The sequence below is a fragment of the Thalia democratica genome, chromosome 7 (assembly GCF_965202585.1).
Source record: "Thalia democratica chromosome 7, ktThaDemo2.hap1.1, whole genome shotgun sequence".
Lineage (NCBI taxonomy): Eukaryota > Metazoa > Chordata > Thaliacea > Salpida > Salpidae > Thalia > Thalia democratica.
In genome coordinates, this window is record NC_139171.1 from 58026674 (window position 1) to 58054634 (window position 27961).

Consider the following 27961-nt stretch of genomic DNA (forward strand, 5'->3'; position numbering starts at 1 on the left):
GAAAAGTTTCAACTAGAATTATTTAAGAAAAGTATGTTAACTTTGTATGATATAAGAGTGTAGGTAAAAGTTAACATAGGTAAAAGTAAAAAGTAAAAAAAAAACTTGGTTATAACAAGTTGAACAATTAAGACTATAGTGTGTAAAAAATGACAAAAATTTAAACTTTTTTATTATTTAAAGTTCTTAAAAAGTATGAGCGTTAGGGCTTTAAATCTAAAAAAGGATATTTATTTAAACTATACTTGTTATTTTTCGACTGATAAAAAAAAGAATAAGATGTATTTATCAATTAACGTTTCACAGCAAACAAAATAAATATGTCAATAAACCACAGTCAGAACAAAAACAGTTTATAGAAAAGAAGCTAGAGGAAGGCGATGAAATTGTCAGCAATATTGCAGAATGCAAAAGGCTCGCTGTCCTCAAGTTTTGCAATGAAAATGATACAAAACGTTTTCAATGTAAGAAACTTTTAACAACAGATGATATTCATGCACCAGGTATTTATTGTTGTTTTGGAAATAATTAGTATTTTAAGTGGAGTAATGCAAATTCTTTAATGTTTGAGTTTAATGAACAAACTAGATTAATACTTTTTACTATGAAGTTAGTACAGGTGAAAATGTTAAAAATATTTTTAATGATAAGCTAAACAGTTGGTTTTGAAGTGTAAAAGTTTAAACTAATCACCAAGCTTCAAAATAAAAAAACCCAGTAGAATCAATCATTCAAAAGAATTCAATCAAAAAAATCAATCCAAAATATTTTCTTCTTTATTTTTATCAAAACAAAATAAAATGTTTAGATAAACAGTAATTTTTATACTACTAACAACTTTTTCATGTTTTCATACTTCGTTATAATTTTTAAAACAAAAATAAGTTATAAAGAATTTTATTACAGATAAATGAGCATTCCTGTTCAGATCGATACATTTTATTTATCTTTAACAAAATAAAAAAAATATTCGAGTGAGAATAAAAAAAAAAAAATAATTTCATATTTTAAAGCAAACAAACTCGCTCTTAAAGAAAATGCATGGAACAAGGTTCAAGTTATAAGCGAAAATTTACATTTAAAAAATGTTGCATCTGTTTACCAGTTTTCTAATTCTACTTGCCAAGTTTACAAAAAGTGAATTTATGTTGTATAGAACGTTTTTTACTATTATAAGTGAGAAAGAAAGCGTTTTAGAGTTGGAATATAACTTAATTTCTAAAATACTTGCAAGTTCTGAACTTTCAATTACATTAGAAATCGAAGTTTATAATGCTGCCGATAAATGGTTTAACCACAACACTGAAGAACGTAGCAAGTATGCTAGAATATTTTATTAAAAATTCGTTAACATCTGCTATCAAAAGAAGCTGTAAGACGACTTCTAAACAACTCGACATCTTTTTTAAAGGATAAATGCTTTGAAAAGCTTTTTAATGAAATCATATTCGGGAATGACATTTATTATTTAAACATGTCCAAAATTTATCGAACAAGTAGGTATTGCAATAAAAAAATGTTTGAAATACTTGTCTGTGGGGGTTCTGACACAAAACATTAATGGATAGTAGTGCTGTAAACTGTATTGACGTAAATAACCTAGGGTATGTAGAAGCTTATCCGAGAAAGAAAACGGAACGTTTTTCGCTCGAAGTATGTAGTTAATGAAAAAGGTGTACCATATGTATTTGTTGGTTTTGATTATATATAAGTTGGATAATGTCTGTTGATAAGTACTCCCCTGCTTCTAAAACATGGAGTCAAGTAGCTGGAATGTGTGACGATCGTATAAATTTTTGTGCTTTCATGGACAAAGTGTTTATTTTAGGGGGTTATATTGATAGAGCAAGCACTTTTTCTTGTACACAATTTGCTACGAGTAATAACAGTTGGAAAGAAGCTTCTAGAACGAGGCAAGATCAAGTGGAGATTGTTCAGTTTTTGAAGAAAGAATTGTAGTTTGCGGCGGATCGAGTATTGATGGTGTTAAGTTGAATAAAGTTGAGTCATATGATGTTCTACCTGATAAATGGTAATCAACGCCAAATATGCACTTTGCTGAAAGTAGCCACAGCTTTTTTGTTGTTAATAATAAGTTATTTGTTATTTCAAATGGAGCAGACAGATGTGAAGTTTTCGACAACACGAGTAAAACCTTTGAAACTTTAAAATCACCAGAAATAAAAATTTATTATATTTTTAGTGCTTATTCTATCAGCCACAAAATTTATGTCTTTCAAGACGAATCGCCAACTCTAAGTTGTTATGACCTTCAAAAAGAAAAATGGTCAGAAGAACCATGTGAAGTTACAAAACATCTTGAAAGTTTTTCATGTGTTAAAGTATCGTGTTTATAAAAAGATAATAAAATTAACACTCAGGGGCATAGGGGAAGGGTTAAAACGTTTAAAAAAAATTAGTCTTGTTTTTTGATAGTTCGATAAGCTACTTGTCACTTTTTACCGTTTAATATATTTCAAAGTAGTTTTTGAGATAACAGCAATTACAGTTAGAGTCTTCAATAGGTTCTTTATAGAAGGCTCGAATAAAAAGGGCAAAAATTGAATATTTCACTAAAAGTCTATTTTCTCCTTGAGTTTTTGAGTAATTGTTTTAAAAAGTTTTTAAAGTAATCTTTAATAAATTTGTTTAAAAACTAATGTTTTGTATTAACATTGTTTATTTCATATTTGTCCCCAAATATTTAAACCAAAGAAACACAATTTAATGGTTTTAACACAACTAAAATTAAATTTTCATAATATTTTTTATTCTTTATTTTTATATAATAATTATCAGTAATAAATTTACAACAACAGTTTATACAACAATAGAAAAACGCAATAAATACAGATTGAGAAGTACATTTTTATTGCAGGTACAGGAACAAAGCTTCATAAACCACAAAAAGAATAATTTAACTCTGCTTCTAGTGGAAACTGGTGCAAATATAAAGTAAAATTAAAAAAAGCTGTATAAATCTTGTAAAATGTTTGAAACATGGTCAGATTTGTGTCTACGAATGTTAATTTAAAGTGTAACAAAAGTTAAAAAAATAAATTATGAAAATTGTAATTAAAAAAAGTTTGGCCTATTTAAAAAGAATGTATTATTTTGATGTAAAACTTAATATGAAAGTAATTAAATAAAAAAGTAGTAGCTTCATGACAGGCTAATTTAAAAACACAAAATGTATTATTTTATAATTAGGTGTTTGACCAAGAAAAAAAAATGGTCGGAATTTTATATGAATGCTTTTTCACTACTTAAAAATAATTCAAATCTTAAAAACCAGTCGAAAGCTGAATACTTCTGAAAAGTACCGATTGGAAAAATTCAAAAATGTAAGAAACTATTTGCCAATAAAAACTTTAAATAGAGTATAAATTGTTCGATTCGCTCGAGTGCGCAAGTGACGTCACTCTTCCGCTTCCGATTCTTCGTCATAATACCGCTTTGTGTCGTCATCGGCGTACGACGGAGGCTGCTTCGCCAACCTGGAGTATATTTTTTAATTTGATGTATATATACGATCGTACGTATGTATGTACTGATTACAGGTGCCCGTAAAAATAATATTAAAAGTTAAAATAATTAATCAAACAATTCTAACTTGTCGTAGTCGTGGGTTTTTCTTCTTGAAAGTTTAACGATGGCTCTGACCGCGGCGAATATCATGACTGCCCCGATTATTGAAAATCCTGGTCAGTATTAGATTTTTGTGAACAATTGTTTTTATTAATTGAAAGTAAAGCAAACTGGATTAGTTTACAAAAACTGCATATGTTTGAATAAACCTAAAAAAATTCAATTTTAAAAAAAGTACTAAAAATGAAATAATAAAAAAACCAACCGACGAGACCAACAACCACAAAAGTTTTATTTCTCCTCCCTTTCGTGCTGCCGCTCCTCTCCTCTATGACGTATTTTGTGACGTCATCGGACAACATACCGTCGTTGTATCGTTCCACGTCGCGGTACTGGTAGTCGTTGGCAACGGCGTCGTCGCGCTGCAGAGTTTTGTGTTTTATCAAATTTACTATTTCAAAACTAAACTAAGTTAACAATTTAAATATTAGGCTACAGATCAGGGTTTCCTAACATTGGCCCAAGGTGGGCTATGAGGAAATAATTTAAAACTTACTCTAGGTATTCTGGAGTTATTGATGAAGAGCAAAAAAAAAAGTCTTAGGTGCTTTTTGTAATTTTTTGAGTGATCTTGGTAAAAGGGGGCCATAGCTTTTTTAATTTCTTTAAAGGGCGCCGTTTGAAAAAAACTTGGGAAATTCTGCTATGGATGATTGTTTTCTGCACGTTTGAGACTGCATGTACTCAAAACTTCCCTGCGGAAGTCTTTATTCTTTCTCATCTAGGGACGTAATAGTCCAACATACAACAGGTGTTATGTGTGACCATGCATAAAGATGCTTGCTGCAGCAGAATCAAATGCAGCATAGTTCGGCGATCCACACAGGCGTTCCGTGGTGGAAATCAATCCAGCCGTGAGTTTCATTATATTCTGAATTTCAACCTTTGGACGACCTTGGTGACCAATCCAACGGTGCCAACGTTGCTCAACCAACCACAAGGCAAGTAGAAGTTCCTGTTCTAGCGGTTGACCAAATGAAGGTAACGGTATGAGAAAGACGATGAGCATCAGCGATTGACCAGGATGGACTTTTAGATAATTTAAGTTTACTATTTGTGTGAAACTTCATAGTTTTTTGAAGATTTCTGCTTTAAACTATTCAAAATTAGCTGTGACAATAATTTTATTATATTTCTGTAGAGAAAATTTCTCAGAATTAATTTGACAAAGGCCTCTTGAGGAAATCAAAAAAGCAATTGCCAACTCCAATTGGGGTTCTCAAAAAACACCCTCAAACACGCTTTAGACCTTTTACTTTTGTTCTTCATCTTGAATTCGAGAAAATCTAGTGTAAATTTCAAACCATTGCGTTTCTAATATGTCCCTGAAGGAACCATATACCCACTCTGTAAAACCCTACTCTAGATTCTAATTCTGTGTTATAGAGTTTAACTATGTGTTATAGAGCTGTGTTATGCAGCTTATCGTATCATAGTTTAAGACTAAATAAACTTATAAATTTTATTCAAACCGTATTGATGGGGCGAAGGTTGAAATTCACGCGGGTAGCTTCCAGGTTGCTGTTGGCAACGATCACCCCTTCTATTGTCTTCGGCTGGTATCTGTGGTGAAAAATTTTGTTTTATTAAAAAAATATATTTTACTCAGTGTAAATGGTTAAGCCTTAAAGTTTTTTCACGTTTTTTTCAACATACTTTTTATTTAAGGTTGCAAAAGTTTATACATAATGCTTGGATTGTGGTTCAAGAAAACATTTAGCCTGAACTTTTTGGTAAGTAATATTTTTCAAGTTATAGTTTAAACTTGTAATTTAAATTTCAATTAACTGCAAAAGAAAAAAAACTGTCTATCAGGTTGCCAATCTTTGGAGGAAAAAAAACCTAACCTGAATCAGCCTAAGTTATTGTGATAGTTAAAAATGATAGTACGAGTAAAAAAATAAAACAATTTACTGCTAAATTTGAAAATTTAATAACAAAGCTGAATACTTTAAAAAAAATACAAATAAAATTATACCTGGAAGAAAGTTCTTAGCTTTCATTAAAAAATTGGTTTACGTCCTTGTACTTAACCTAAGTTTTAGGATACATTCAAAAAAATTTTTAGTTTTACAAAAATCTTTAAAGAAGCCTGAATTTTGAAACAGAACAAAAATTAGATTAAAATAGAACAAACTAGCCTTCGTTATTTGAGTCTAATGGCAAACTACAATTTATAAGACCTTCAATATAGTGCAGTTTTTTTACAATAAGTAATCACAGAACTATATTGTTCTGAATTACCCTTAAAATTGTGAAAAACAAGAAACCCTCTAAACAGTCTCTTTTATAACTTCTGAAGCTTCATTTACTTTTTGAGTTTTATTCACTCAAATAAAAGTATGAACTTAATCGATAAGCTATAAGTTTTTTTTTTCCGTTTGAGGTCAGTGTTAGTTTAGCTTGCTGGAATTCAGTTGAAACAATTTATTAAAATTAAGAATCTTTAAAATAGTAATAAATTAGTCTTTTCTAGGCAAAATATTACAGAAGCTAAGCACGTTCGTGTTTTATTTAAATATTTAATTAATAAATATGTAAAATTAAAAGATTATTAAAAATAATCACCCTTCTTTGGTCACTGTGACATCATACACCCCTTCGGCCAGCAACCGCCAAAAATCCCCGTCCGCCGCTGACGTGACGTTGTGGGAAATTCCCTTCACCGAAACAACTGCTCCCTCGATGGGCTGCTTGTCGGTTGATGACGTCACGAAACCGTGCACCCCCTGGTTGACCTGTGAAAATAAAATATTTGACCTGTGAAAATAAAACAAACTAAATAAATAAAAAACAATTTGAGTGAAAATTAATAGACTGGAAACAAAAAGTGTGGTAAAAATTTGTGACTTTTATTTTTTGAACACTAAAAAAAATTAAAAATAAATATCTTGGGGGTATTACAATTGATAAACAAATCAAACATCTTAAATGACTAAATAAACAATATCAATGTATTACTAATAATATAATATAACTGTATTTTTGTTACTTTCTTCTATAACAAAGCATATATAAAAAATATGAATCACTAAAGTAATGTAATATTTGCAATTTATCAAAGTAAAATTATCATAGACACTTAAATCAAGTTAGTTTTATATTCAAACATGTAACTTTGAGATCAACTTTATTTAAATATACTTTACGTTAACTTTTATTAACAAAAATATAGACTTTTTTAAAGTTTTAAATTAATTTATTCTATGAAATTACGATAAAAAAACACAATAAAAATAAATACTTATGAAACGTTTACTGGAAATCTTGATAAAAACCCTACGAGGCAGCAGATTGCCGAGGGAATCAATAAATTTAATGAGGTATTATTTCAAAATCAATATTTTTTTATTTGGTATTTCATCATATTTTACCTGCGATCGATCGGATTTTGTTTGCCGCCGAAGGTTAAGAAGCAAGATAAGTGAGTTATAATAAAAAAAACAAACAGAACAAAACGAAACAACAAACAATCGCTTTCAGTTTGCAGAGGAAATCCTGTTAGGTCACGTTTGCTTACGTTTGCTTGTTCTATTTTTTGGTCAAAATTAACTAAACTGTTAATTTTATTGCAAATTTTAAACTTTTAACTGTTTGTTTTTTTGCTTAACATTTAATTTTAATATTTTTATTTTGTACTTTGTTGTTAAAAATTTACTTACTTTTTAAATTTGAATAACTATTTAATTAAATTGAATTTAGTTGTCTTATGCATATTTCTAAATTGGTTGATAAAGTAATTTGTAAATTTTAAAAACAAATATTGTATTTATTTTTTTTTTAGCTTTAAAACTGTTTATCCATTGATCGAGTTTTTAAACAAGGATAGCACTAGATATATTGTTGTTTTTGTTTTAATACAATAATACACAACTAATACTATTTATCAAACAAATTCAGTGTTTAAATATTTTTTGTAGTAAGATGTAAATATAAAAACTATCAATGTTGTTAAAAAAATAAACTTTTATTAAAAAAAAAAATAAACTAAATAAAAATATAAAATTATACTTAACTTAACGTCGTTAATGTTCAAGTTTAAAAATATTTTTCGACTCAAATTAGAAAATCCTACGCGAAAATAAATTCACGGCATAGTTTAGTAATTCATTACAACAACGTAATAAAATTACTGAGAGGATAAATAGTATAAAGAGCTTATATTATTAGTTCTTGTTATGTTTGTTAACTTTTGCTAATTTTAATGTTTAACTTGTTTTCAGTAACAAATTTTTTTTTCTTAGTTTTTTTGAACACTAAAAACAAACAGTATAATTATATACTATATAAAAGGGTGAATAACATTATTTCTTTATACTTTCTTTAGCTAGATAAAGCTTTACTTAATTTGTAAATTTTTAATTAACTAATGTTACAGACTTAAGCAATTTTTAAAAGTTTAATTTGAAATAGTTTTATCTGGTAACGAAATTGAAACCCATATACTAAAGTTTTTTTTCTTTTAAGTGTAAACCCAAGTCCTACACTTAACCTGGGTAAAAAGTTGTGTTCATTTGAACTTTGTATAAAAATATATTAAAAATTCGCTAACTTTAGATATTGATAAGAATTGTTAAGTTCAAGTTTAAAAACGTGATGTTTGAATCAAACCAGACTCACCTACGCAAAAACTACACTCATGTGATTATTTATTACATTAAATAGTACCAATGCATATAAATACATGTTTTGTAAAAGTCTTTTACGTATAAAAGCTGTAAAGATGTAAAATTAAATTTTAATACTTTTCAAATTGTCAACAAATCACTCAATAACTGTGTGTATGACTCTATACTATTTCTTATTCACAACTTGTCATGTTGAAATTTAAATATAATCAGTTAATTTAATGTTAAGTATAGATGTAATTGAGAATAGTATACATTTTCTAATTTAAAAATAAAAGTAGATTTTATTTTTGATGAAAGTAAACGTTTATTTTTAATACTGTTATACTTTAAAGTTTTTATAAACAAACTAAAGATTTTTTCCTAATAAGTAATAAAGACTTATACTTGCTAGATGTACTCCAGTACATTCAAAAAAATTTTTTATCATAAATTACTCTTTTAAGAAGAGAAAATCAATATCAAATTTAGCTTGAAAAACGTGTTTCAAAAGCAGCTGCTGAGACTTTTGAAAAAACAAAAAACTGAGTTTTGAAAACTACTGACATTTCTAGTGTATTCAAAACAAACTGGTGAAACTTAAAAGCATCATTTGGTATAGTTGAAGTTTTTATTTTTAACAAAAAAAAAATTAGTTAAAAGTATATGATATTTTGTACACAAAGCTTCTCTTTGTCTATTTCAAATGAAGATAGTACTTTAAATAATTTTGTTTTACAAGTTTTACATTTACGTGTTTGCTTTGTTAAAAAACTTTATTGCTTTTTTTATGTGTCCTCTTTTTACATGGTTTAAGATGTTTAGGGTCGAACGTAGGACAATAAAACTAATAATTAGTATATTTAAAAAGGTCGCTTTTATAAGGTTGTTGCAACTGATTAAGTGCTTAAAAAAAAATGATAAGCTCGCTTAACTTATTACCCCGAGCATAACAATTAAAATTCTTGATACAAGACAAAAGTTTGTTTTTTTATAAATTTAAAAACTTTTTTTGTTTGATATACTTAAAATACTTCAAAATATTGTAAAACTGAAAATTGCTATTGAAAATAATATGCAATTAATTATATACAAGAAGCTCAAAAACCATTAACTTTACTAAATAGCCATATTATATAATCATGTACCTGCTTTATGTATTCAACCAAGGCCTTCTTGTTATCCGACCAATATTGTGGGAGAGTTTTAGCGTAGGGGAATTTGTAACAACCTAATTCCAGTGTTATTTCGAAACAGTTGGTATTCAGATAATTGTAATCTTGCATTGAACCTGGTAATTTGTTAGCAAATATTATTTTTATTGTTTTCTGGTAAAATTTATTGTTTATTTTTTTGGTTCTATTTTACTTATTTACATTTCAAAACAGTTGGTTGTAAGATAATTGTAATCCTGGTAACTTATCGTAATTTTTTATTTAGCCGTATAATTAGATACTTTACTATTATTTTTTACTGTGATTTTTTTTATATTACTTATAAATTACTACCTGATGTTTTATTGTTTTTTATCTGCATAATAACTATATAATTTTTTTTACAACATGTTAAACAACTATACATACTACTGCATTTTTTTTATTTATAATTTTTTTAATACCAACAGATACTTTGCATTTTAATATCATTTTTATCGTTATTTTGTACATATTTATACTTATGTCGTATTACTTGATATACATACAATTTAAACTTTTTTTTATCTACCTAAAATTACATCTATTCTCATTATTTTATTGTTACAATAGTTTTTTTTAAAAATTTATGTTAATTTTTTATACTTTAATACTACCTAATATTTTATTAATACTTTATTTTATTTTTTTCAACTACCTAATATTGTATTTTTTTTTTTTTTTGTTGTAATTCAAGACATTTTACATTTTATATTAATATTTTTTTTCAACTACCTGATATTGAATACCACTCTGCTCCGTTTGTTATTCCTTCCTGTAAAAATATTAAATAATTGTAATTATAAATACTAAAATAGTTTAATAAATGTGTGGTAATAAGGTTATAATTTATTTATTTCTGAAAAAAAAATTAATATTTTTAATCATATATATATAATTTTTCAAATAATTTAAAAAAGGTGTAGAGATATGGGTAAAGTTCATTTCTTCCAGAATAAAAAAAAATGTATTAAAACAAAATAATTAAATTCATGTGTGTTAATATAGTTTATAGTTATTTCTTTTTGAAAAAATACTAACAATGGCAAATGAGTAATACACAAAACACAAACGCATAGTAATAAGATGTTACACCGTGATAAGTTATACTAAAACATTTTCTTCTTGAAAATACTTTGTCACTGGTCTATGAGTAAATTCTTCTTGATTTTCTGATCTTTTTCCAGATTTTTAAAAGTACACGTTTTTGGGTCAGTTTTTAAGTTTAAAATTAAGGTTAAGGTTAAAAACTGTGTTAAGTAGTATAACAACATTAAAAAGATACTGTAAAGCTACTTTAAATGTGTTTTTAAAAAAATAAGTTTTTAATGGTGACAACATTCTTTTATTTATATGATAAATTTTTTGTTTCAAACCAAAATTTTAATACTTAACATGTGAAAGTTGTTTAAAATTATAGATTTTTCCAGGTTTTTCAGTGGTTTTTCTTCAAAATTCCAGGTTTTTTCAAAATTTCTCAAATTCAAGGTTTTCCGAGGATTCCAAGTTTTGTGGCAGTATGATAAATATGAAAAAATTAAGAGAAGCATATGTGGCAATTAATTCCAAAAATCCGTTGTTCCTCACTCAAAAATTGTAAACAAAAAATTAATTTTAGCATGTAAAAAAAGAATGAAAATTCGAACATAAATTGACAAATAAAAGTCTGATAATAAAAGTGCCAAATAAAACATTAAGCAGTTTAAAGAAAAACCTTTTAAATGTTTAGCCAAAAATAAACCAAACCGCAACTTAAACACACCTTTATTAGCTGTGTAAGTACGCTCACGTAAAAAACAAATAAAACTAATACTTTTCCGCATAAAAAGTCGGCACTTGCGTGAAAATTTAAGTTATAAATTAGTAGGTTAGCAAAAATTTTACTTGACGATAAAAGTACGTACAAAAATAAATTTCAGAATTCACATATTTTAACTTATTTATTCGAATTTTTCTTTTTAATTTACACCTTTCTGCCATTGAAAGTAACTTTTTTCCTCAAACTTATCAAAATCGTTATAAGTTTTATTTTATATTCAAACAATATTATTTGCCAATATAAGTACACAAAAAACATTACACACCCCTGCAAGCATTTCTCTTGCAAATACGCAAACAAGACATTACTTTTCACATTTCATTTATACTTTATTAGTTAACGCATTACACCAACGGGTGCTTTTACTTAGCAGGTTTATATAATCTGCAATAGCAAGCGTACTTATTAGCACATGATTTTTAATGAACCTACGATTTTTTTAATTAATGTCCTTATAAATACACGTTAGAATGAAAAATAAACTTCACCTTTGTGAATTCAAGATTACTAAATTTTACTTGCATAAAATTTTAAGCGTAATTTTGGATGTTTTACAAGGACTTACAAGTTAGATTGGAAAGGTAACTTACACGTTTTTTATTCCATGTGGAATAAATGTTTTTGGTGTTTAATTTTTTTTTAATATTATTTTACTATTTTTAATGGGGTAATTAACGTTTTGAGGTGGAGCTTTCGGACAAGCTTTTGTTTTTTGTAAAACTTTTTTTTATAAGACTAAAGCTTCACAAGATGCGAGATAATATAATAAAAGTTAGACTAAATAATAGAAAGAATATTACTTTATGTTTAAATAAGTATTTTAATTAATGAATTTAATTGCCATACTTTTATTAATTGTCATTTATTTTTTAAATAGTCATTTCATGAAGAGTTATTTAAAAAAAAATTATAAAACTTTATTTACATATTGCATTAAGATTTTTTTCAAAATGTTAAAAAAAGTTACATAAAATTATTATCTAACAAAAAGTTAATAAACTTTAAAGCTTAATTAGTTTTTACTTTCTTTTATTTGAAACTTTTTTAATAATAAAAGTTAAAGTTTATTTTTTGACTATTTTGGTTAACACTCTTATGTTATTATTTTATTTTTAATTAACTTTGAAATGGATATATTGAACAGTCAACTAAAGCAAAAAGGCAAAAACTCTTCCATACTGTAAATATTAAAAATATTCCATCCATTTAATTAATGAAATTTTCCAATAACTCACAGTAAAATGTTTGTTGTCACTAATTAATCATTTAATTTAAATATTTCAATTTTTATTAAACTCACAATGAATTTTTTGTTGTTAATTTTAAATCAACAAATATTTTTTTTTAACTAACAGTGAGATAATTCAAATTTAATTTTTTATATTTTATTTATTTTGAGTGAAATGCTACTTTAACTAATTTTTATTTCATTCTTTTCTTAACTAAACTCCTAGATTTTATTTTTAATTGTTTAAATTACTACTATTTTTATAATAAAAACAACTCACAGTGAAATTTTGATAAGTAGCTAATTAATTTTTATTTTATTTATTTATTTTAACTAACATTGAAATGCTCGTTGTAGCAAATTTTATCAATCTTTATTTAACTAATACTTATTTTATTTTTTAATTAATATTTATTTAATTATTTAGTATTATTATTTTCTAATGTTTTAACTCACAGTGAAATGCTCGTTGTAGCAAATTTTATTAATTTTTATTTATTTTATTTTTTGACTCACAGTGAAATGCTCGTTGTAGCAAACTTTATTAATTTTTATTAAACTAATATTTATTTTATTTTTAATTAATATTTATTTAATTATTTATTATTATTATTTTCTAATATTTTAACTCACACTGTAGCAATTTTATTAATTTTTATCTATTTTTATTAATTTTTATTTATTTAACTATTTATTATTATTATTTTCTAATGTTTTAACTAACAGTGAAATGCTCGTTGTAGCAAAATGGTTATTCATTATTTTAATTTTTTGATAATTTTTAATTTTTATTTATTATTTTTATTTAACTAACAGTGAAATGCTCGTTGTAGCACGGGTTTCCTTTCCACATGGTGGCGTGGTTCACCGAGTACTCACGTGACAAATGCTTGAAAGTGACGTCATCAGCGCACACTTGCGACCCCTTGCGGCGGTGCCTGTCGAGCGGGGAGTACTCGTCGTACGGGTAGTTGGCCACCTGTTGCCATGGCGATGAAAAAATAAGTTTTTTCGTTTGAAGTATTTAGTTAAATATTATAAGTGTCTTTTTTTTTGGGGAAATATTTCTTTTATAAATAATTTTAGTTTTTCTAACCTTTTGGTTTACATTTCTCGATTATAAAATGTTTTTAGTTTGAAGTTTGATTTTTTTTATTATTGACTAACTAAATTGTTACTAACAGTTGTTGTTACAGTTTAAGTTTTATTCTTTTTTTACTTAAAATGTTAAATATTTTTTTTACTGAAATTAAAATTTGTGGTCATTTAGATGAACCACAATTTTGTTGAAAATCATAAGACTAATATACATCAATAAAATTTTGTGTTTTGAAACTTTTTGTTAGTCATTACAAATAAACTAAAACAAGACTTGTATTACGTATTTAATGAACAAAAACTTACTTGGAACAAGCGATCAAAACAAGATATAAGCAAAAGTAATTTTTTGTAAATAGTTTATTCTAAGAACTGTTTTTAAAATGTAAGCTTAATTCTTATAATAAAAAGCAAGATAACAAGAGTTCAATTACTTATATTGGCACTCAATACAAACTTACTTATAAGAAAAAACTATTATTCTTTAAGAACCAATAAAACATTCTAACAAATACTTAAATGCCATTTAATTAACTTATATATATTATTATAGGGGTAGTAAGAGTATTGAAACAAGTTAATATTACATACAAATATAACTGAATACAAACTAACGAGACTTACGTAGAAGAAAAACTAACATTCCAATAAGTAAAAAAAAGTTATTAAATTAACTTAAATGATAGGAGTGTTGCAGTAAACTAATATTACATATTTGATAATAACAAAGGCTTTTAACAAGGAAAACAACGCAGATCAGCATTCAGCACAAACTAATTTGAAATAAACAACCAAAACAAAATGTTAGCAAAATGTTTTTTATAAATAGTTTATTCTAAGAACTGTTTTAAAAATTTAAGCTTAATTTTTATAATAAAAAGCAAGATAACAAGAGTTCAATTACTTATATTGGCACTCAATACAAACTTACTTGTAAGAAAAAACTATTATTTTTTAAAAACCAATAAAACATTCTAACAAATACTTAAAAGCTATTTGACCAACTCAAATGATAGGAGTATTGAAGTAAACTAATATTACATATTTAATTGCAAACAAATAGTTGATTTTTTGTAACTTTTGTATACTTAACAAAAAACTAACTAACAAGAATTTAATTAACATGCTAATAGCTGTAAAAAGTTATTAAAATAACTTAAATGATAGGAGTGTTGAAGTAAACTAATATTACTTATATAACTAAATACAAACTAACGAGGCTTCCGCCGTGCAAATTAGCACTCAACACGAACGGGTACTGGTGCAACCAACCGATGACGTTCCTGGTTTCCGCCTGCATCGCTCCCTTCTGCAGGTTGTACTGGTCGGGAAAGTTCCTGTTCAGGTCGAAGTTCAACCCGTTGCTCCTGCCGCGACTCGAGGACCTGTCTCCCTCGCTGCGTTGTTTTAATATTTTATTTTAAATAAGGTTCTTTTTTACTTGTTTATGTAAATTTATTTAATTCAAAATACTTCTACTTTGATGCTTTAAGTTTTTTTTTTGTTATATGAGTGTTTTTCGTGGTACAATACACTAGCAAATCTGGTATACTAAAGACGTTGTTTTTTTTTGTGTGTAAAATTTTTGATTCCAACAGTCTGTTTTTGGTCTTTCATTTTAAATGATTTCTTATAAAAAAGAAGAATACTAGTTAAAATGTTTACTGTTTGTTCAGGGTTTCATGACAATTCACATTCCTAAAAAATCTTTAAGAAACCACAACTTTAAAAGTTACATATTTTCAAAAGAATCAAAAATGCTCATGCAGGTCTAAGTAATAAGATTATGATTTTAATATGCTAAAGTTAATAAACATTTTTTAATAAAGATAATAAACAACAACCTAAAAATATTAAATTTCTTTCCCAAACAGTCATGCACCCATTCTTAGCTACTGTATTTTTTTATTGAAAAAAAAACGTAACCGTCAGGGTTTGTTACAAGTAATGTTCTATTTAATTGATAATCATATTTCTTAATCTCTTAAATATTTTTTTTAACTTTTGCAAACAAATTACAACATTCAAACCAAGCTCTTTATAGATTTTTCAATGTTAAGTAATGTTTTTTTATATCTCAACTTACATCTTATCTATTAAAAAATGTCGACAAATTCATTGCATTGTTTTATTGAGTAAAAATATTTTTAAAAATACATAAGTCTTTAAGACTTTTTAGCACAAGTAAGTAAATAGAAAACTTAAGAAGGTAAAAAGATATTACAGTAAAGCATATACATACAAGTTTTAAAGCTATATAAACGTAAATTACAATAATAAAAGCTATGAAAACGTTTGAAGAAAAATATAATTTATATAGCTATAAAACTTGTATGTATATGCTTTTTTGTAATATCTTTATACCACCTTAATATTTCAATTCATCTACTTATGCATATAAATCTTGTGTGTTTAATTTTCACAAAATTCTTATCTTAACAGTATTTATTCCTTATTTTTTATAAAACTCATTATGACGTATCCATTATCTAGCTTTTGTACATGTTAGTATTATATTTCATGGCTTACTTCAACACAGCAGTAGCTGATAAATGTGTTTTGAAAAATATTTTCTACTTAATAAAACAACGCAATGAATTTTTCGACATTTTTTATAAAAATTTGTACCCCGTGAAAGATATTTAAAACTTTTTATTTATTTGTTTATTTATTTATATTTATAACATTTTGTTAAGTTATTTTTCGAACAAAAAAACAAAGTTAAGTAATATTTAAATAATAAGTGTGTTTTGAAAAATACATTCCACCTAATAAAACAACGCAGTGAAATTTTTTATTAAGTAGATTTTTATTTAATAATATAAATTTAATATTTACATTTTTTATTAAAATTTGTACCCCGAAAAAATCATTTAACATTTTATCTAATTTTATCAACGAAAATAAAAAACAAACATCGCGACTTCGTAGCCGTCGGGATTCATGCTGGGCATCAGGTGGATGCGGGTCGCGTCCACCACCCTCTTAACGTCGTCTATGACGTCATAGTTGACCAGCAGGTACTCCATCAGGTTCAGGATCAGCTCCCTGCCGACCACCTCGTTGCCATGCATGTTACCCACGTACTTGAACTCCGGCTCGCCTGCGAAATTCATTTTATTTATTTATTATTAAAAAAATTAACAGTTTAGCGTGTTGTTATTAATTAATTGCGATGTAATTTTTGCTGTTTGCTTTTAAACAATTAAAAAGTTAATTTTTTTTTGCTCGCCTGCGAAATTTATTTAATTTATTTATACTTATATATATTTATATATAAGTATTATATAGTGTTTATTATTATATGTATTTATATTGTAATTTGATTGCAAAGAAAAACAACTAATAAGTTTTTATATTGACGTATGTTTTTTTTTCGAACAAATATTACAAGCTTTAATTATTTTTTATTTATTTACATGCTAAGTAAGCTTTTTTTTTGCATATTTCATATGTATTTGAATTTCGACTCGCCAGGAAATTTATTCATTCTAATATTTATTTATTTCAGTATTTTTATTGTTAGCGATGTAAATACATAACTTTTTATTTGCTTTTGAACAATATTTTTTTTTTTGCACATTTTTTCATATACATGAATTCTGGCTTCCTTGTTAGGTGAAAGCTTTTTTTTATAACTTGAGGTTTTCATTATTCACAAAGTAAAATATTATAAGTTTTAAAATTGGATTTTTGGTCCGTAACCATCTTTTATTAAAACTAAACGCTTTCATATACTTCCTTTACAATAACTTATTTTGAAATTTATAAGTGTAGAGAATATTTTAAAACTAATACTACCAAATTAAAATTAACTCTGCAAAAATTTATTTAAACAAACCGGTTCGGTTAAAACTTGGGTTATCAGATATTTAAATCAAAAAAATATATAATAATTCTAATTTTAAACTTTTAAGTGTCAAGTATACGAGACATGAAAAAATAAATTATTTTTGTAAAAATATACTAGGTTCGCGAGCGCCTACTACCTAGGTAGTGTAACAATTCGCTTTAAGTTGTTATATTAAAGATTATACTGCTAAATAGTTAAACAAATAAAAAATATTAATCTCAACGTACCCGGTTCGTGCGTTCCCGGGTTGTCTGATATTTCCATCACCCACTGCTCTCTACCGCCCACTGCGGACTTGCCCACCGAGTACATCCTGGTCAGATGGGGGTATTCCCCGCTCAACCGCTTCATGAATGACGTCATCGCGACGTAGTCGTGGTGACGGAACTCCGAGGGTTCGATCGGTTCTTGCACATGTTCTGTTTGTTGGTAATATAAATTAATTAATTTAACTGTGAAAATAAATTAAAACTTAGTAATTGTGTTTTTAAAATAATATATATATAAATAGTTTGAAAAAAGACAAACCTTGTGACAATTAGTTTCAAATAAAAACAAATTTAATGCCTTGTGTTATTTGTTCTGTTTGAGTAATATAATACTTTGAATAAAAAAATTAAAAAAAAACTTTGGTGTTATATGTAATATATATAAGAAGCAATAAATTTAAGCTAAACTTTTAAAAACAACAAACAAATGTTAAAAACAATTGATAGAAAATTTTTATCAGTAAAAACTAACTTAGCATATTTTAAAAAATACAGGAATTTAGCTGTGTATTTGTTATTTTTCCATGTGAAAACAATATTTATTTAACATAACATTGGTTGATAGTGTTTAAATATTTGCGGCTAAAAACAAATAAACTTTTATGGTGACTTGGTTATAACTTTAACTGGAGCAGCTTAAATTAAGTAGTAAGAAATAAATGTTTATATTACCTGTATACAAAAAAAACACAAAATAATTGAAATTAAATTCACCATAAACTATTCAAAAAATTAATATAAGTTATAATAAATTTTGTTAATTGCAAACAAAATACCATGCAAAAAACTAAATTATTCCCGTAGAATGGGGTTTTTTTAAATAAGCAGTTTTAATTTTTTTATAGTTGCTAACTTTTGTATATTTCATTATTAAGAAATTAAAAAAAAAAACTCGTTTAAATTGTAAATTACAATTTATTATAATCAAATAGCAAAATTTTAACAACAAAAGTAATTAACTATTGTTTTATTTGAAATATTAATATAAATAACTTTAAGTGGTATGATTATAAGAAGCTACTTATACATACTTATATTGTGCTATTTTGACATATCCTATTTTAATTTATATATATGTATGTAAGAACTCATTCACATAAGTCTCATAATAGAATAAGTAATTTGAATTTAGGGAAACAAGAAACTTGATCATAGCTATAATGTACAAAATAGTTGAGAAATCTACAATAAATAACAGTGATCTCATACACCACAGTTTGATTTATTTTTCCTAATTTTTTAAAACTTAACCTGACTAAAATAAACAATAACACTACAAGGTAATCATAACTAAGTTCTATTAAATACTTGTGCATATTTTAATCGTAACTTGAACATAGTTTGTTACATACTGGCAGTTTATCATTTCTGATAATAAAACAACTTGCATATAAATTTAAATATGTTTAAACTATTTGTAACACTGAAGCACATTTATATTGACCACAGAAATTTACATTGTAGCTTTACTTTCCAAATAGTATTAGCAAAAATTAGTAACCATTTTGGCTATTAAACAGCTTAAAAAATTAATCTAAATTATATAACTTTCAAACTATTTTTGATGTATATTTAGTACCTATATAATATACTTAATTTAACTTTTAAATTAACTGTACTGTAAAAGGTTGCAGGTTATTATTTAAAAAAATATTTTTTAAATTTTGATCGAAAATTTAAGTAGGTGTAATATTTATGTATTGTTTAGCATAGATTTTACATTACCAATAATAAACATTTAAATACATTAAAAAAAGTTTTAACTAAAAGGGAATCTACTTTTAAATGTTTTTTTAAAACTTTTGATTAATCACGCATGCAAATATATATTTTAATTATCAGGTTTTTTTTCGTATTTAAACAGTACGAATGATAAACATTTAACTTTTTTAATAATCTAATGTTTAGCAGTGCCTCAAATATAAGAGTTTTATCTTTAATTATAACTGTAAAATAAAACTACTCTCAATACTCTTAATAATGAAAATGACTTCATCATAAAGTTAATTAGTTCTTTTAAAATTTGCTCATTTTTTACAATAACACATACTTAACAACTTTATAACATAGGACTTTAAAAACATTAATACCATATTATATATTATAATATTAGCCAATAGTGGTTATCAATAATAAATGTTTATTATTAACCGTATTAGAAACAGCTGTTTATTATAACTTGTTTATAAATTTTATAAACAACATATACAACAAGCTCCGTGAAAGTGATGATTTATTTTAAAGTGTAATGATTAAACATGCAACTTTTACAATTATTTTTATACAAAACTTAATATTTTCATAAGTAATTGAACAATAAAAAGTTTAAATATTTCAATATAAGTTGATACATGGTTTGTAAAAGTTTAAGTAAAAAAAGAACGAATTCATTAAGGCTAGATGATAAGCTTGTATGATTATATTTTTAGAAAATATTCAGAATACAAAATAATGTTTAATCTCTTTTAAGTGTTAACAATGTAAAACGAATGCATAATTTTTTATATATGGTAAACACTGTAGTCATGCAATGCATAAACAAATCATAAAAAACTTGAAAAAATTGGCATAGAATGTATTGGAAATAATGTAACTGAATTTGAAGATGTATGAAGAATTAAATTATTAGTAATGAAACTGATTGAAAATAAAAATTGTTAATAAAAATGAATATATGTGAAGCGAACTTTTTCTACAACAGTTTCGACTTGGTGAGCCTGTTTTTGAAAACATGTTGGAATTAATTTATTTCAAATAGTAAATGAAATAATAAATAACAACAAATATTATTTGCTACATTGGTTCAAAGTGGTAAACACTAAAAACTTTAAAAGAAAACAATATTTGTCTTAGTTTGGTGTTAGTCTGTTTTACGACTTTATCTAAATTTATCTACTTTAGTAAAAACAAGCTTGTTTAAAAAAGATTAGTGTTTTTTAAATAATAGTATTAACACTTTACAGTTTTTTTCAAATTAGTGAATAACAAATTTAAGATAAATAAAAGTTAAATCTAATGTGTATTTATTTTCAAACAAGCAAGCAACACTGACGAATTCTACAAGCAAAGCGTATATTATTACACGAAAAAATAGTTTTATTTTTTATAATAAAGGATATAAGGACTTATTAATAAACATTACTCGTCATTGTCAATTACATTAATAAACGTCTCTATATAATTGATTGGTGGTTTAAATCTATTACTTTCTGCTAGGTACCAGAATAAATTGTATCAATGCTTTGAAAATGTTTAATAATAAACATAATCATTTTTTATAAAATATTTGTCCATTATTATTATAACAACTGTTTAAAAAATACTATCCATATAGTAATAAAGTTATGAAACACTTAATTATATATTTAGAACTGTGTTACTTAAATCAGCTAAAATGAGAAAATACTTAAACTTATTAAGTTAATTTTGCTTACTTACTTACTTAAATGAGTTAATTATGTTTTTACATTTATAAAATTATGGTAAACATAAGACTATAATTATAAATTATCTAATTTTCGTGTATTAAAACTAAGCTGCACATGAAATATTAAAACTACTCTCAAAATTATATGTGCATTTTTTTCAAAATTAGTTAAGTTTCTAATAATGAGCTAGTAACACTTTCTATATTAACCAGTAACGTTCGACTCAATACTTCGCTTGTGTTTTCTTTTGTTACGATGACGTTTTACTGTGATGTCATAATCATAATACAGTAATTACGTAATACAGTGATTAAAATGCTATAAATGCTATTTTGTAAGCTTTATATTTTTTGTTTTGTTAAAGTTTAATTTATTTACTTATAAGTTTTTTTTTTGATACTTTTCATCAAAATACATTAACGTAAAAAGATTTAAAACCAACCATTTGCCAAAGCTTTATTTTTTTTCGGATTGATGAATTTTTGTAAATAGTATAAAATTCTCACTTAACTCACGTTAATAAAAAAAAATACTTCAGGGTTGCCAAATGTTTTTGGCAAATTTTCTCCAGGTTTTCAAAATTTCTTTCAAGTTTTTTAAACCATACGTTTTTTGGACTATTTTAAGTTTAAAATTAAGTTTTAGGTAGAAAACTGTGTTTAGTATAACGACATAAAAAAAGATATATTAAAGTTTCTATAGATATGTTTTTAAATAAAAAAACTTGATGGTGACAAAAAAAATAACTATACAATAGATTATTTGTGTCAAATCGAAGTTTTACTACTTAACATACAAAAGTTGTTTTAAACTCCAGGTTTTTCTAGGTTTTCTGGTTATATTTGATCAAAATTCCAAGATTTTTAGTGATTTTTGTACAAAATTCCAGGTTTTTATTCAAACATTCTCAATTTCAAGGTTTTTCCATGATTCAAGATTATTTGGCAACCCTGTTACTTAAACTAGTTATTAAATCGTTGATATATTTTTGTCAGGGTTTGCCAAAAAATTTTTCATTATCACACTCTTGGCAAAAAGATTTTTTTAAAACAATCAACCCCTTTTTATTAAATGTTTGATATACTAGTCAATTACCGATTTTTTCTTTTTCTCTCTTCTACTAGCCACCTGCCCCTAGAGACCCACTTTAAAAACCCTTGGTTAATGAAATGATAACATTAATTTTGTCTATGAAGATGATATATCGAAAAAGACGTGAGTAAAAATGTGTAATTTAAACTTAAATATCAGTCCTAAGCATTTTTTCTTAATTTCACTTAAGCAAAGTATACTTTTTCTTTTAATCATACCTAAAGTTGAATATTAAAAACCAAGTTAAAATTATTGATACACCAAGCTAAAGAGTAAGACTTTATCACTGCCCTAATTTTAAAAGTCACCCACCCCCCTTATTATTCATTGTCCACTTTATGGGCGATTTTAGTAAAATGGAGGCAATACCGAAGTCTTTAGTTTAAACGATTAATGTATTAAACAAAATGTACATTGTGATTTTTGTATACACCAATCCTCACAAAATTTAATGCTCTTAAATTTTACATTTATATAACTCAACTTAAAATAAGCTAATTCTAGCATAACTTACATTATAGAAAAACACATTAGTTTTCGGTTACAATTTAATAAAAACACGAACCTTGTTGGAGCTGAACATTGTCAATCACATAGTTGTCGTCGGGAACGTAAATGTTTCTTTTTACCGTCTTGTATCTGCAATTGTATTTATTCAAAAACTTTCAAAAGTACTTGATTAAATTTTATTATTTAATAACAATATATTTAAGAATAATTTAAAAATAAAAAATATATATTAGTTTTTATCATAGATTGCGTTTACTTCGTTTTAAATTCTCTAAGGCATGTTTCAAGATAAATTAAAAGTAGAATAAAAGTTTAAGCATGTGTGAGTTCAAACAATTGTTTTTTTTTTAATTTTTTATATAAAGTTATGCAATTTAAAACAAAAAAATCAAAGTTGTAATCACGATATAAAGTTTACCATTGAAGTTAACCCGAATGTATATATATAATCATTATACAACATCAATTTTGCTTATAGTCAAAAAGCTTGAATAAATATGAAGCTAGTTTATATTTACATACAAACTTGACTGATGAACAAAATTAATAAAATAATAAACTGAAATAAATACTTCATCTATATGACCTCACAAGGAAAAATATTTCGAACTATTGAAAAATCAAAATTAATGTCGATATTAGTAAATAATTTATCTAAATAAAAACAATTTTGTGCTTGGGGAAAATAAAAACTGAAATTTTAAAGAGAAAATATTTTTTTTAAATGCACATGTAAGCCAGGTAGGTATTTATAAGATTTCATGCAAAATTATACTGACATTTATGAGCCTCATTAATAATTAATAGTTGCGTCATAATGCGAATGTCGTCCGCTTTTTTAAAATCACGGATCCGTACATAATGCGATTTGCGATTTACAAGGTGGAACTTCTGTGTGCAAAAGTACATAATATTATTTTATTATCAAACCCATACATTCTATTAGAAGTTATGAAGTTTACTTGTTAAATGTGATTTGTGATTTTTAAGCTTGGTTCAGAGAAAAAACGACTTTTGTGTATATGCTTAATTATAAAACATTTTGTGTTTATGTTTTCTTATAAGTTTGGCTTTTTTTCGGTCAGATGTTTCTGCTTATAACACGCGTCGTAATAAAGATTTTTGTTTACTTAATGTTAGACTTCATACATTGTTATAGCATTATTTTTCAAAATGTAAAATTTACTTTTTTAATGATTATTATTTTATACGTATAAAACAGTTTGAGTTTAGTTTTATATGTTTTTAAACCCAGGCTAACTGTATATTGTTTTGTTTATTATAAATAATTTTATAAAAATTATTTGATATTTTCTTTCAATAACCCTGTATTGATGTGAAATTTAATATTTGGTAAAATTAAAAACTATTCAATTTTTATCAAATAATCTGCAATATCAACATTTATTTATTTGCTTGCCAAATATCTTGTATTTAATACAATTAAAGTAATACACACACATGATTTTCAAAAACTCACCAAGTAGGTTATCATCATTTTTGATTATTAGGCGGTAATATACTTATACAAATGTAACAAAAATATACAAGACAACTTTAACTTATGTAGATTAAAAAAATCTAAAGTTTTATTTACAACACTACTTATTATAACTTAAGTGTACAACCATTAAATAGTATATTTATATAACTGCTTTAAATAACTATCATGTTGTAAAATTAATCAAAAAATAATTACTAAACAGTAAATCATTATTTAAACAATGACTATAATCTTTTAGTTTGTTTTAATACAAAACTTAACAAAAATTTTACAATTCTACTTAATCAAAACAAAAACAAGTATAAACTTTTAAGTTATTATTTCGTTTAAAAACAATTTTGTACCAGAACTCAAATTTGAGAATACTTTCAATTTATTTCAAGTCGCAATCTAAAGAGTCTTAAACTAAAATCGTTTGCAACTTTAGCACTTAAGCAAATTGAAAAATCAATTTTTTCCAACTTAAACCAGCTAAAAGCCCTGCGTAAAATACGCTTTAAAATTTAATTAATACGTCATACCTTATTTCATGTTTTTTTCTCATAAATACTTCTCCCAATATGTGACAATGCGTACTCTTGTTAAATTTTTCATGCAAAGCACATGTAATTACTTGTAATTTTAAAAACAAATACAAAGTTACGGAATATTACAACTATGTACGCTTTCTTACAACTCAAAACGAACTTTACCTTACTTTAGAATTGAAAACAAATGATGGTAGAATATGTTTTAGGTACTTACATGCTTAAACTTTGTTTGGGTTTTAATAAACACGATATTGATGACTGTATTTTAATAAGCTAGTGATTATTTTCAGTTCGAATAAGCAATAAAACCATGTTTTGCTCATAAATACAACATTATATTTCACTTTTGGTAATTAAGTTTATTTAAAAGGAAACTTACTTCTGAGTTAACACAATCGATTTATTTTTGACAAGCTAATTTATTATAAAGTTCTTCAACTAACTGCTCAACAAACATGCGTATAATTTTCAATTAAGTTTTGTGCATGCCATACCATAATCTTGTTAATGAAATAAAAAACTAAAATGTATTTGATCAATTTTCTCATGAGAAACAACAAAACATTTCATTTTAAAGTAACGTAATCGGGCTATACTTTTATTTATTTAGCAAAAAAAGACACAGAACTTCAATGATCAAACTGCCTAAATAGTATATAAAGTATAAGTTTTATTCTATTAATTCAATAAATTTAAATAAAAATTAATTAAAAGCCCATAAAATCATAAAATATATACACGAACCCCTTCTTTTTGTATGTGACGTCATAGTCCTTCCCTCCCACCAGCATGCGGAAGAAGTTGCCAGTGACGTCAGTGGTGACGTTGTACTCGATACCGCCCACCTGCACTGTGACGTCATCAAGCGGGTTGTTGTTGGCGTCGACGACCTGACCCCTGACTCCCCTGTTCGCCTGTTTAAATTGATAAAAAAAATAATAAAAAATAATATAAAAACAAATAAATAAAATCACAATCCCCCTGTTCGCCTGTGAGTTGAGAATTAATATAATAAATAAAAGTATTGCACAAGATTACCAAAAGAGAACATTGTATGTTATTCACAAAAATTTTAGAGTATTAGTTTCAAAATAGCTGATTGTTGCTTCTAAATGTTTTAAATATTATTATGATTGAAACAAAATTGAACAAGTCTTGTGAGGCTCCTCTTACTTGACTCAATTTATTTTGAAAACCTCGCCTGTGGTTGGATTAATTTATTAATAAAAAGTATTGCACGTTTTAATTTCTCGAAACAGATGCAAAGATCTCAACTTCTAGAGGAGAAATAAAATATTATTTATTATGCTTTCAAGACTTTTTTTTCTATTTGAATAAGATTGTTTATATAAGCACTGACGAGGTCTTTGACCGAAACTGAGTTTGCATTGAAAAGTCTTGAAAGAATAATAAAAAAGTATCAATAAAATTAATATCTTAATAAAAATAAAACAAAATAAACAAATCACAAGCCTGTGAGTTTAATTTGAAAGATAGCATAAAAGTTTGGTCTAAGCATAAGCTGAGATTATTAAAAGAAAACATTGTATGGTTAAACACAAAAAATAGCAAGTTTGGCATCAGAAGTAAACGTTGGAAATTGTTTGATAAAAATCTATCCAGCTGAACAAATCTGATTTAAGATTCAATTCATTTTATATTTTAAACTGTAGTTGGGTGTTAGTTTCAAAATAGCTGATTGTTGCTTTCAAACGTTGTAAATAGCATCATGATTAAAACAAAAATTGAACAAATATTATGAGGATCCTCTTACATAATAAGCTAATAGTTTTAAAATTGGTGGCTGTCGTCTTAAAATTTTATTGTAACTGCAAACACTGTTATATTTAAATAGATTTGCGATAAAAAAAATATAGAATAATCTTATAAAACACCTGAACTTCATTCATTTTTTATAATTATATAAGTATAATATTATAATTTAAGTATTTCAAGTAAAACCAAATAATAAAACCAACCAATTGGACGAATTTTATTAAGCTCATATTATTTTTAACTTTTTTTCACTAAACTTGTTGATTTAAATAAAAACAAACAATAAAACCAACCAATTGGACAAATCTTATTAGGCTCATAATATTTTCTAATTGTTTTTCACTTAACTTGTTTAATTAAATAAAACCAAATAATGAAACCAACCAATTGGACGAATTTTATGAGGCTCATCTTGTTTCTGTTCCACTCGTTTTCCAGTTCGCTCGCGAAGGGGTACTTGCAGCAGGTGAGCTCCAAAGTGATTTCCATGCATTCGCCGTGCAGGTAGTTGAAATCTTGCATTCCGCCTAAGTGAGCGATTTGGATTTTATTTGTAAAAAAATTATCAAGAAAAACTTTGAAAGCATGCTTATAGGTCGTTCTGATGTTGCTGCGTCAACAATTTTTTTTTAAGTTTCTCATTTGATTTTTTTTAATTATACCCTTATCCCTAACCCACATTTCTCCATGCAAGCAGTTAAAGTCTTGCAATCCACTTGAATAAATATTAGTCTTTTATAAAGCAAACTAAATGAGAGACATACTTTGTAATTTATTGGGTACTAGTTTTTTAATAAAAATGAGTTTTATTTTCGCACTTCACCCCCCACATATATGTAAGTTTTTCAAAATTTTTAAAACTAAATGAAAAATTTGATCAGTGGGATTTTATTTTTTTTAATAGTATTTTTACTTGAACAAATGTTTATTTGATATACTTGAACCTACATAATAAAATGATAAACCATTAACTATACCATTATCAAATTTAAAAAAAAGTTGAGAATAAATTTAACTCAAAAAAATTTTTTGAAAGTTAGTAATTATTGAAAATAAAATTGATACCAAAATTTAATAAATTAAACAAACCAGGAACATTGTACCATTCTGCACCCATTAATGTTATCATTGCCATATTTATAATTGAAACTATTAATTAAAATATTTTTATAAACAGTAAACAAACCAGGCACGTTGTACCATTCTGCACCATTGGTGATGCCACCATCAAACTGGTCTTCATCGCACTTCCTGTTGTTCAGGTGCATGTCACGGTGATTGTTCGAATACGTCGAAGCCATCTCGATGAAGAAATCGTTGTCCGGTGCTATGGAGGCCACTCCTGTTATAATTGTCTTTTATTGAAAAGATGTCTGTTGTAAGATAATTTGGATCTGTGAATAAAC

The 27961-nt window shown here is 25.8% G+C and overlaps 1 protein-coding gene across 1 annotated transcript in view; it reads right to left on the reverse strand.

Annotated features, from left to right (window-relative positions):
* Positions 1-2860: 2860 nt before the first annotated feature.
* The window catches only part of LOC145840435 (carboxypeptidase D-like), a 29472-nt gene continuing 4371 nt past the window's right edge, over positions 2861-27961 (reverse strand). The window contains exons 5-19 of the mRNA XM_082947696.1: positions 27742-27897; positions 26940-27082; positions 25524-25693; positions 22801-22874; positions 17674-17865; positions 16510-16696; positions 14810-14990; positions 13310-13474; positions 10184-10223; positions 9404-9546; positions 6217-6386; positions 5121-5211; positions 3854-4010; positions 3614-3701; positions 2861-3497 (exon numbers count right to left, since the gene is read on the reverse strand). Of these exons, the coding sequence (XP_082803822.1) occupies positions 3419-3497; positions 3614-3701; positions 3854-4010; positions 5121-5211; positions 6217-6386; positions 9404-9546; positions 10184-10223; positions 13310-13474; positions 14810-14990; positions 16510-16696; positions 17674-17865; positions 22801-22874; positions 25524-25693; positions 26940-27082; positions 27742-27897 (2036 nt within the window). The 3' untranslated portion in view covers positions 2861-3418. The remainder of the gene's footprint in view (positions 3498-3613; positions 3702-3853; positions 4011-5120; positions 5212-6216; positions 6387-9403; positions 9547-10183; positions 10224-13309; positions 13475-14809; positions 14991-16509; positions 16697-17673; positions 17866-22800; positions 22875-25523; positions 25694-26939; positions 27083-27741; positions 27898-27961) is intronic.